This window comes from Numenius arquata, unplaced genomic scaffold, assembly GCF_964106895.1.
Source record: "Numenius arquata unplaced genomic scaffold, bNumArq3.hap1.1 HAP1_SCAFFOLD_1685, whole genome shotgun sequence".
Taxonomy (NCBI): Eukaryota; Metazoa; Chordata; class Aves; order Charadriiformes; family Scolopacidae; genus Numenius; species Numenius arquata.
The window spans coordinates 457-12,493 of NW_027414048.1; the positions used below are offsets into that span (position 1 = coordinate 457).

Genomic DNA, 12,037 nt, shown 5'->3' on the forward strand with positions numbered 1-12,037 from the left:
CCCCGTCCCCATCTCGGGGGTCCCCCGAGATGGGGACGGGGGGGTGGGGGGGGGACATTGGGGACCCCCCCTTAAAATGAAGTGGGTTGGGGGGGGAACCCCCAAACTCAGGGAATGGGGGAGGGCGGGGGGGGGGGGGTCCTTGGGGGGGGGGGGGGGGGAGGTGGTGTCCCCAAATCCAGCCAGGAATCCCTCAACTCCCCCCCCCCGGAGGCAGCTGGGGACCCCCCCCGGGGTGGAAGGAGGAGGTTTTGGGGTACCCCCATAGATTTAAGGAGGGGGGGTGTCCCAGGGTAAGACCCCACCCCCCCCAACCCCCCCTTAAGCTCAATAAAGCAGCATCACCCCCCTCCGCCTGTGCCCCCCCCCCCCAAAATGCAGAAAAGGGGGTCCAGACCCCTGTAACGGGGGGGTCCGGACCCCCGTAAGGTGGGGGGGGCTCTTCTCCCTGCCCTCTCCGCCCCCCCCCAGTAAGACACAGACCCCAGAGAATTGGAAAAATCGTTTAATTAGGGGGGGAGGGGACGGGCGGGGGGGGGGGCCGGCGGGGGGAGGGGTCCCCCGACTCCTTCTGACACCGGGGGCGAGGGGAGGGGGGGGGGGGGGGGGGTCGGAGGAGGAGGAGGAGGGGGGCCCCCCCCCCCTAATTTTTGCCAATACGAAACGCCACAGAGAAAGGGGGGGGGGGGGGGGGGCAAAGAAGGGGGGGGGGGGGGCTACGACGAGAAACCAGCGGGGGGGGGGGAAGGGGGGGGGGGAATGAAGGAAAACCCCGAAAAAAAAAAAAAAAAAAGAAAAAAAAAAAAAAGCGAAGGGGTGGGAGGGGTGGGGGAGGATGCACCCCCCCCCCCCGTGACACACACATCCCCCCCCCCCCTCCCCTTTGCTGTTTTTTTTTTGGGGGGGGGGGGCAGAGGGGGGGGGGCTACCAGAAGTCGCGGCGGTGGTAGGAGTCGGGGGTCGCAGTACTTGGTGACCACCACCCGGTTGGCGAACTTGCGGCCGGTGAGCCCCTGCATGGCCTTCTGGCAGTCGAACACCGAGGTGAACTCCACGAAAATCTGGGGGGGGGACACGGGGGGGGGACACAAAAATTAGCGGGGGGACCGTGGGGATATAGGGGGGACAGGGCAGGGGGGGATACGGGGGGGACGGGGGGACACAACGTGGAAGGAGACATGGTATAAGGGGATAGAGCACGAGGGGATGTGGCATCGGGGGGGGGATTTGGGGGGGGACGACACAGGAATCTGGGGGGGGACACGGGGGGGGGACAAGAATCAGCGGGGGGGCCACGGGGATACAGGGGGGACAGGGCAGGGGGGATACAGGGGGGACGGGGGGGACACAACGTGGAAAGAGACACGGCATAAGGGGATAAAGCACGAGGGGACGTGACATCGGGGGGGGGAGGACACGGGGGGGGACACAAAAATTAGCGGGGGGGACCGCAGGGATATAGGGGGGACAGGGCAGGGGGGATACGGGGGGGACGGGGGGGACACAACGTGGAAGGAGACACGGCATAAGGGTATAGAGCACGAGGGGATGTGGCATTGGGGGGGGGAGTTGGGGGGGGGACACGGGGGGGGGAGCACGGGGGGGGACAGGAATCAGTGGGGGGGCCACAGGAATATGGGGGGGGGAGGGAGCAGGGGGGATATGGGGGGGTGGGGGGGGACACAGCGTGGAAGGAGACACGGCATAAGGGGGATAGAGCACGAGGGGGATGTGGCATTGGGGGGGGGACGACACAGGAATCTGGGGGGGGGGACACGGGGGGGGGACACAAAAATTAGCGGGGGGGACCGCAGGGATATAGGGGGGACAGGGCAGGGGGGATACGGGGGGGGACGGGGGGGACACAACGTGGAAGGAGACATGGTATAAGGGGATAGAGCACGAGGGGATGTGGCATTGGGGGGGGGAGTTGGGGGGGGGACACGGGGGGGGAGCACGGGGGGGGGACAGGAATCAGTGGGGGGGCCACGGGGATACAGGGGGGGACAGGGCAGAGGGGATACGGGGGGGACGGGGGGGACACAACGTGGAAAGAGACACGGCATAAGGGGATAAAGCACGAGGGGACGTGACATCGGGGGGGGGAGGACACGGGGGGGGACACAAAAATTAGCGGGGGGGGACCGCAGGGATATAGGGGGGGACAGGGCAGGGGGGATACGGGGGGGACGGGGGGGGACACAACGTGGAAGGAGACACGGCATAAGGGTATAGAGCACGAGGGGATGTGGCATTGGGGGGGGGAGTTGGGGGGGGGGGACACGGGGGGGGGAGCACGGGGGGGGGGACAGGAATCAGCGGGGGGGCCATGGGGATACAGGGGGGACAGGGCAGAGGGGATACAGGGGGGACGGGGGGGACACAACGTGGAAGGAGACACGGCATAAGGGGATAAAGCACGAGGGGACGTGACATCGGGGGGGGGAGGACACAGGAATCTGGGGGGGGGACACGGGGGGGGACACAAAAATTAGCGGGGGGGACCGCAGAGATATAAGGGGGACAGGGCAGGGGGGATACGGGGGGGACGGGGGGGACACAACGTGGAAGGAGACACGGCATAAGGGGATAGAGCACGAGGGGATGTGGCATTGGGGGGGGGACGACACAGGAATCTGGGGGGGGGACAAGAATCAGCGGGGGGGCCACGGGAATACGGGGGGGGAGGGAGCAGAGGGGATATGGGGGGGACGGGGGGGACAGCGTGGAAGGAGACACGGCATAAGGGGATAGAGCACGAGGGGATGTGGCATCGGGGGGGGGACACGGGGGGGGGACAGGAATCTGGGGGGGGGACAAGGGGGGGGGGACAGGAATTAGCGGGGGGGCCACGGGGGGGACAGGGCGGGGGGGATGTGGCATAAAGGGGATAGAGCATGGCGGGGGGGAGACAACACGGGGGGGGGGGATATGGCACGGAGGGGGGGGACACGGGGGGGGGGGATATATCACAGAGAGGGGGACAGGAGACAAGGGGGGGGCCACGGGGATACGGGGGGGGACGGGGCGGGGGGGGTATCGGGGGGGCCACAGCACAAGGGGATGCAGCATAAGGGGACAGAGCACGGGGGGGGGGGGATATTTGGGGGGGGGGGGGAAACGGGGGGGGGCACAGCATGGGGGGGGGGGCACAGGAATCAGTTGGGGGGCACAGGGGGGGATAAGGGGGGGGGATAAAGGGGGGGGCCGGGGGGGACACAGCATCAGGGGATAGAGCACGGGGGGGGGGGACACGGGGGGGGACACGGGGGGGGGGGTGTGACACACATGTCACGGGTTGGGGGGGGGGACACAGAGACACACACAGCAGAGGGGACACGGAGGGGACACACATGACAGAAGGGGGACACAAGATGGGGGGGGACACGCATGACACACGGGACACATGTCAGGGGACACGTCAGGGGACACATGTCGGGGGGGGGGTGTGGATTTGGAAGGGGGGGGTGGGAGGGTGGACACTGTCCCTGTCCCCACGGGGTGTCCCCAAGGGGCTACTGGTGTCTCTGGGTGCCATCCCTGTCCCCTTACCCTGTCCCCACAGGTGTCCCCACACACTGTCCCTGTCCCCATGGGGTAGTGGCACCTCTGGGTGCCATCCCTGTCCCCATCTCCACGTCCCCATGAGCCGTCTGGTCACTGTCCCTGTCCCCAAGGGGCTACTGGTGTCTCTGGGTGCCATCCCTGTCCCCTTACCCTGTCCCCACAGGTCCCCAACACACTGTCCCCGTCCCCAAGGGATACTGGGGTGTCTCTGGGTGCCATCCCTGTCCCCTTACCCTGTCCCCACAGGTCCCCAACACACTGTCCCCGTCCCCAAGGGGCTACTAGTGTCTCTGGGTGCCATCCCTGTCCCCTTACCCTGTCCCCAAGAGGCTACTGGTGCCTCTGGGTGCCATCCCTGTCCCTGCAGGTCCCCCCACCCACTGTCCCTGTCCCCAAGGGATACTGGGGTGTCTCTGGGTGCTCTCCCTGTCCCCTTACCCTGTCCCCAAAAGGCTACTGGTGTCTCTGGGTGCCATCCCTGTCCCCTTACCCTGTCCCCAAGGGGCTACTGGTGTCAATGGGTGCCATCCCTGTCCCCACAGGTCCCCAACACACTGTCCCCGTCCCCAAGGCCACTGGGGTGCCTCTGGGTGCCATCCCTGTCCCCATCTCCACGTCCCCATGAGCCCTCTGGTCACTGTCCCTGTCCCCAAGGGGCTACTGGTGTCTCTGGGTGCCATCCCTGTCCCCTTACCCTGTCCCCAGGAGGCTACTGGTGTCTCTGGGTGCCATCCCTGTCCCCACAGGTCCCCAACACACTGTCCCCATCCCCAAGGGATACTGGGGTGTCTCTGAGTGCCATCCCTGTCCCCTTACCCTGTCCCCTTACCCTGTCCTCAAGGGGCTACTGGTGTCTCTGGCTGCCATCCCTGTCCCCTTACCCTGTCCCCACAGGTCCCCAACACACTGTCCCCGTCCCCAAGGGATACTGGGATGCCTCTGGGTGCTCTCCCTGTCCCCTTACCCTGTCCCCTTACCCTGTTCCCAAGGGGCTACTGGTGTCAATGGGTGCCATCCCTGTCCCCACAGGTCCCCAACACACTGTCCCCATCCCCAAGGGATACTGGGGTGTCTCTGGGTGCCATCCCTGTCCCCTTGGCCTGTCCCCAAGGGGCACTGGGGTGTCTCTGAGTGCCATCCCTGTCCCCATCTCCACGTCCCCATGAGCCGTCTGGTCACTGTCCCTGTCCCCAAGGGGCTACTGGTGTCTCTGGGTGCCATCCCTGTCCCCTTACCCTGTCCCCACAGGTCCCCCCACACACTGTCACTGTCCCCAAGGGATACTGGGGTGTCTCTGGGTGCCATCCCTGTCCCCTTACCCTGTCCCCAAGAGGCTACTGGTGCCTCTGGGTGCCATCCCTGTCCCTGCAGGTCCCCCCACCCACTGTCCCTGTCCCCAAGGGATACTGGGGTGTCTCTGGGTGCCATCCCTGTCCCCTTACCCTGTCCCCAAGGGGCTACTGGTGTCTCTGAGTGCCATCCCTGTCCCCATCTCCACGTCCCCATGAGCCGTCTGGTCACTGTCCCTGTCCCTGTCCCCAAGGGGCTACTGGTGTCTCTGGGTGCCATCCCTGTCCCCACAGGTCCCCAACACACTGTCCCTGTCCCTGTCCCCAAGGGATACTGGGGTGTCTCTGGGTGCTCTCCCTGTCCCCTTACCCTGTCCCCAAGGGGCTACTGGTGTCTCTGGGTGCCATCCCTGTCCTCATCACCAAGTCCCCATGAGCCATCTGGTCACTGTCCCTGTCCCCAAGTGGCTACTGGTGTCTCTGGGTGCCATCCCTGTCCCCTTACCCTGTCCCCAATAGGCTACTGGTGTCTCTGGGTGCTCTCCCTGTCCCCTTACCCTGTCCCCAAGGGGCTACTGGTGCCTCTGGGTGCCCTCCCTGTCCCCTTACCCTGTCCCCAAGGGGCTACTGGTGTCAATGGGTGACATCCCTGTCCCCACAGGTCCCCAACACACTGTCCCCGTCCCCAAGGGATACTGGGGTGTCTCTGCCTGCCATCCCTGTCCCCTTACCCTGTCCCCACAGGTCCCCAACACACTGTCCCTGTCCCCAAGGGATACTGGGGTGTCTCTGGCTGCCATCCCTGTCCCCTTACCCTGTCCCCAAGGGATACTGGGGTGTCTCTGGGTGCTCTCCCTGTCCCCTTACCCTGTCCCCACAGGTCCCCAACACACTGTCCCCGTCCCCAAGGGATACTGGGGTGTCTCTGGGTGACATCCCTGTCCCCTTACCCTGTCCCCAAGGGGCTACTGGTGTCAATGGGTGACATCCCTGTCCCCACAGGTCCCCAACACACTGTCCCCGTCCCCAAGGGATACTGGGGTGTCTCTGGCTGCCATCCCTGTCCCCTTACCCTGTCCCCACAGGTCCCCAACACACTGTCCCCGTCCCCAAGGGGCTACTAGTGTCTCTGGGTGCCATCCCTGTCCCCTTACCCTGTCCCCAAGAGGCTACTGGTGCCTCTGGGTGCCATCCCTGTCCCTGCAGGTCCCCCCACCCACTGTCCCTGTCCCCAAGGGATACTGGGGTGTCTCTGGGTGCTCTCCCTGTCCCCTTACCCTGTCCCCAAAAGGCTACTGGTGTCTCTGGCTGCCATCCCTGTCCCCTTACCCTGTCCCCACAGGTCCCCAACACACTGTCCCCGTCCCCAAGGGATACTGGGGTGTCTCTGGGTGCCATCCCTGTCCCCTTACCCTGTCCCCAAGGGGCTACTAGTGTCTCTGGGTGCCATCCCTGTCCCCTTACCCTGTCCCCAAAAGGCTACTGGTGTCTCTGGGTGCCATCCCTGTCCCCTTACCCTGTCCCCACAGGTCCCCAACACACTGTCCCTGTCCCCAAGGGATACTGGGGTGTCTCTGGGTGCCATCCCTGTCCCCCTGGCCTGTCCCCAAGGGGCACTGGGGTGCCTCCGGGTGCCATCCCTGTCCCCATCTCCACGTCCCCATGAGCCGTCTGGTCACTGTCTCTGTCCCCAAGGGATACTGGGGTGTCTCTGGGTGCCATCCCTGTCCCCTTACCCTGTCCCCAAGGGGCTACTGGTGTCTCTGGGTGACATCCCTGTCCCCAAGAGGCTACTGGTGTCTCTGGGTGCCATCCCTGTCCCCTTACCCTGTTCCCAAGAGGCTACTGGTGCCTCTGGGTGCCATCCCTGTCCCTGCAGGTCCCCCCACCCACTGTCCCTGTCCCCAAGGGATACTGGGGTGTCTCTGGGTGCTCTCCCTGTCCCCTTACCCTGTCCCCACAGGTCCCCAACACACTGTCTCCATCCCCAAGGGATACTGGGATGCCTCTGGGTGCTCTCCCTGTCCCTTCCCCTGCCCCCACACTTCCCCGTCCCCAATCCCCACCCCCCCAAATTTTTCCCCCCCCAATAAATTTCCATTCCCCCCCCCCCCCCCCCCCTCCTCCTCCTCCCCCTCCTCGCCTCTCCCCCCCTCCCCACCTTTCCGCAGCCGGGTACTTCCACCCCGTCGACCGGCCGGGGGATTTCGATGGATTTCACCAGACCGTATTTTCCGCATTCGTCCCTCACGTCTTCCACGATTTCTTCGTATTCTTCGTCGTCCAACAATTCCTCGGGCAGCACCATGTTCATCAGGCACAACACCTCGGTGGGGTGGCCGCCCATCTGCACCTGCGAGCTCATCAGCCCGGGCACCTGCAGCGTCACCGGGGTCTGGTTTATCGTGCTCTGGTGGAGGATGGATGGGGTAGGGGGTAAGGTGGGGGGGGGGGGGGTGGTGGGGGGGGGGTGGTGTGTTTTAGGGGGGGAGGGGAGGGGGGGGGGGGTGGCAAGGTGAAGGTGGGGAGGTTGCGGGGTGGGGTGACAAGCAAGGGGAAGGGGGGGTTAAGGGGGAGAAGGTGATGGGATGCTTCCCCCCTTCCTCCTCCTTCTCCTCCTTCTCCAACGTTGGGTTCTCCTCCCCCTTTTCCCCCCCCCCCACCACCACCCCAAGATTTAACCCGTGGGGATGAGCCCCCCCCCACACACACACCTCAACCCCCCCCCAGGTCCTTGGTGGTCACACGTCGTCACACGCGCCCCCCCCCCAAAGTCCTGCTACCCCCCCAGTGTCCCCTTCCAGGGACCCCTCTAGCTCCTTGGGGACAGGGACGAGGGGTCTTGGGACCCCCAGACCCAGCCCTTGGGGATGAGCCCCCCCCAGGTCCTTGGGGGTCACACGTTGTCACACGCGCCCCCCCCCCAATGTCCTGCTACCCCCCCAGTGTCCCCTTCCAGGGACCCCTCTAGCTCCTTGGGGACAGGGACAAGGGGTCTTGGGACCCCCAGACCCAGCCCGTGGGGATGAGCCCCCCCCCAGATCCTTGGTGGTCACATGTCGTCACACGCACCCCCTCCAGGGACCCCTCCAGCTCCTTGGGGACAGGGACGAGGGGTCTTGGGACCCCCAGACCCAAGGGGGAAATGGGACCCCCAACTCTTTGGTGGTCACACGTCGTCACACATGCCCCCCCCAGTGTCCTGCTACCCCCCCAGTGTCCCCTCCCAAGGATTCCTCCAGCTCCCTGGGGACAGGGACGAGGGGTCTTGGGACCCCCAGACCCAGCCCTTGGGGACGAGCCCCCCCCCAGATCCTTGGTGGTCACATGTCGTCACACGCACCCCCCCCAGGGACCCCTCCAGCTCCTTGGGGACAGGGACGAGGGGTCTTGGGATCCCCAGACCCAGCCTGTGGGAATGAGCCCCCCCCCAGGTCCTTGGTGGTCACACATCGTCACACGCGCCCCCCCCCCAATGTCCTGCTACCCCCCCCAGTGTCCCCTTCTAGGGACCCCTCCAGCTCCCTGGGGACAGGGACGAGGGGTCTTGGGACCCCCCAGACCCAAGGGGGGAATGGGACCCCCAACTCCTTGGGGGTCACATGTTGTCACACGCGCCCCCCCAGTGTCCCCTCCCAGGGACCCCTCCAGCTCCTTGGGGACAGGGACGAGGGGTCTTGGGACCCCCAGACCCAGCCCTTGGGGATGAGCCCCCCCCCAGGTCCTTGGGGGTCACACGTTGTCACACGCGCCCCCCCAGTGTGCCCTCCCAGGGACCCCTCCAGCTCCTTGGGGACAGGGACGAGGGGTCTTGGGACCCCCCAGACCCAAGGGGGGAATGGGACCCCCAACTCCTTGGGGGTCACATGTTGTCACACGCGCCCCCCCCAGTGTCCCCTCCCAGGGACCCCTCCAGCTCCTTGGGGACAGGGACGAGGGGTCTTGGGACCCCCCAGACCCAGCCCTTGGGGATGAGCCCCCCCCAGGTCCTTGGGGGTCACACGTTGTCACACGCGCCCCCCCAGTGTCCCCTCCCAGGGACCCCTCCAGCTCCTTGGGGACAGGGACGAGGGGTCTTGGGACCCCCAGACCCAGCCCGTGGGGATGAGCCCCCCCCCAACTCCTTGGTGGTCACATGTTGTCACACGCGCCCCCCCAGTGTCCCCTTCCAGGGACCCCTCCAGCTCCTTGGGGACAGGGACGAGGGGTCTTGGGACCCCCAGACCCAAGGGGGAAATGGGACCCCCAACTCTTTGGTGGTCACACGTCGTCACACACGCCCCCCCCAGTGTCCTGCTACCCCCCCAGTGTCCCCTCCCAAGGATTCCTCCAGCTCCCTGGGGACAGGGACGAGGGGTCTTGGGACCCCCAGACCCAGCCCTTGGGGACGAGCCCCCCCCCCAGATCCTTGGTGGTCACATGTCGTCACACGCACCCCCCCCCAGGGACCCCTCCAGCTCCTTGGGGACAGGGACGAGGGGTCTTGGGATCCCCAGACCCAGCCTGTGGGAATGAGCCCCCCCCCAGGTCCTTGGTGGTCACACATCGTCACACGCGCCCCCCCCCCAATGTCCTGCTACCCCCCCCAGTGTCCCCTTCTAGGGACCCCTCCAGCTCCCTGGGGACAGGGACGAGGGGTCTTGGGACCCCCAGACCCAAGGGGGGAATGGGACCCCCAACTCCTTGGGGGTCACATGTTGTCACACGCGCCCCCCCCAGTGTCCCCCCCCCAGGGACCCCTCCAGCTCCTTGGGGACAGGGACGAGGGGTCTTGGGATCCCCAGACCCCAAGGGGGGAATGGGACCCCCAACTCCTTGGGGGTCACACGTCGTCACACGCGCCCCCCCCCAGTGTCCTGCTACCCCCCCAGTGTCCCCTCCCAGGGACCCCTCCAGCTCCTTGGGGACAGGGACGAGGGGTCTTGGGACCCCCAGACCCAGCCCGTGGGGATGAGCCCCCCCCCAGGTCCTTGGTGGTCACATGTTGTCACACGTGCCCCCCCAGTGTCCTGCTACCCCCCCAGTGTCCCCTCCCAAGGATTCCTCCAGCTCCCTGGGGACAGGGACGAGGGGTCTTGGGACCCCCAGACCCAAGGCAGGGATGGGACCCCCAACTCCATGGGGGTCACACATCGTCACACGCTCCCCCCCCAGTGTCCCCTTCCAGGGACCCCTCCAGCTCCTTGGGGACAGGGACGAGGGGTCTTGGGACCCCCAGACCCAAGGGGGGAATGGGACCCCCCAACTCCTTGGGGGTCACATGTTGTCACACGCGCCCCCCCCAGTGTCCCCCTCCCAGGGACCCCTCCAGCTCCTTGGGGACAGGGACGAGGGGTCTTGGGACCCCCAGACCCAAGGGGGGAATGGGACCCCCCAACTCCTTGGGGGTCACACGTCGTCACACGCGCCCCCCCCCAGTGTCCTGCTACCCCCCCAGTGTCCCCCTCCCAGGGACCCCTCCAGCTCCTTGGGGACAGGGACGAGGGGTCTTGGGACCCCCAGACCCAGCCCGTGGGGATGAGCCCCCCCCCCAGGTCCTTGGTGGTCACATGTTGTCACACGTGCCCCCCCCAGTGTCCTGCTACCCCCCCAGTGTCCCCTCCCAAGGATTCCTCCAGCTCCCTGGGGACAGGGACGAGGGGTCTTGGGACCCCCAGACCCAAGGGGGGAATGGGACCCCCAACTCCTTGGGGGTCACATGTTGTCACACGCGCCCCCCCCAGTGTCCCCTCCCAGGGACCCCTCCAGCTCCTTGGGGACAGGGACGAGGGGTCTTGGGACCCCCAGACCCAGCCCGTGGGGATGAGCCCCCCCAAGTCCTTGGTGGTCACAAATCGTCACCCCCCACACACCCCCAACAAGGACCTGGTACCACCCTCCACCCCCCCCCTCCACGACCCCCCCCCAGCTCCTGGCACCTTCCTTATCCCCCCCAGCTCCTTGATGTCCACACATTGTCACCCCCCGCCCCCCCCCCAACGAGGACCTGGGCGTTCTAGTACCCCCCAGCCGCCCCCCCCCCCCCCCCCCCCAGTGAACCCCCCAGCTCCTGGAACACCCCACCCCCCACCCCCCCAGGGAACCTCCAGTTCCTTGGGGACAAGCACAAGGGGTCTTGGGACCCCCAGACCCCCCCCTGGGGACTGCCAGCTCCTGGCACCCCCCAACGCCCCCCCCCCCAGCTCCTTGGTGTCCCCACATCGTTACCCCCCAACAAGGACCTGGGCGTCCCGGTACCCCCCCAACCCCCCCCACCAGCGACCCCCCCAGCTCCCAGCACCCCCCCACAAGGGACCACCCCAGCTCTGTGGGGACAGGGACAAGGGATCCTGGTGTCCCCATAACCCCCCCCCCCCCCGGGGACCCCAATACCCCCCCAAAGAGGAGGCAGGCATCCTTCCCCCCCCCCAAGAGAGAACCCAGCCATCCTCGTGCCTCTAGAACCTCCCAAAGAAAGCACCCAAATACCTGTGGACCCCCCCCCTAGAAGACCCAGGCATCCTGGGCCCCCCCCCCACCCCTCCAGGGACCCCCCCCACCCCTCCAGGGACCCCCCCCACCCCTCCAGGGACCCCCCCCCACTTTATTTGGGACCAGGACAAGGCGTCCTGCCACCCCCACACCCCTTTAAAAGGGGTATGCTGGAGCCCCCACCGCTACCCCAACCCCCTCAGAGCAGGGCCCAGCCCCCCCCATACACCCTGGGGGGGGGGACAAAACCACCCTGGTGTCCCGTGTGTGTGTCCCCCCCCCTCTCCCTCAGCCCTGGGGGGACCCCGGCGTCCGGCGACCACTCACCAGGGTGGCATTTTTGGCCCCCACGCTGGCCCGTTGCACCAGCAGCTTCTTGTCACCCAGCTGCATCCCGTTCAGCCCAGCGATGGCCTGGGGGGGGACACACACACACACACACATACACGGCAGGGGGGAGGAGGAGGGGGGTCAGCAAAGGGTTTGGGGGGGGGGGGGGGGTTGTTTTGGGTGACTCCCCACCCAAATTTAGGGCACCCCAAAACCCCAAAGCCACAGCTCAAGGTGGGGCGTTCCCCTTTCTCCTCCCAGAAAGCAATTTTGGGGAGGGGGGGTTGTGTGTGTGTGTGTTTGGCTCTGCCCCCCCCCAAAACCCATTTTGATTTGGGCGGAGGGCGGGGGGGGCGGGGGGGCAAAGCGATACTGTGCCC

At 66.6% G+C, this 12,037-nt stretch overlaps 1 protein-coding gene across 1 annotated transcript; it reads right to left on the minus strand.

Annotated features, from left to right (window-relative positions):
* Positions 1-925: 925 nt before the first annotated feature.
* Positions 926-11,741, minus strand: U2AF2 (U2 small nuclear RNA auxiliary factor 2; the record flags this gene model as incomplete). Its single annotated transcript, XM_074166958.1, is given in 4 exon segments — positions 926-958; positions 960-1,061; positions 7,018-7,266; positions 11,655-11,741. Coding segments are annotated over 4 exon segments (471 nt in total), but the record flags the coding sequence as incomplete, so codon positions are not given.
* Between the last annotated feature and the right edge of the window lie 296 nt (positions 11,742-12,037).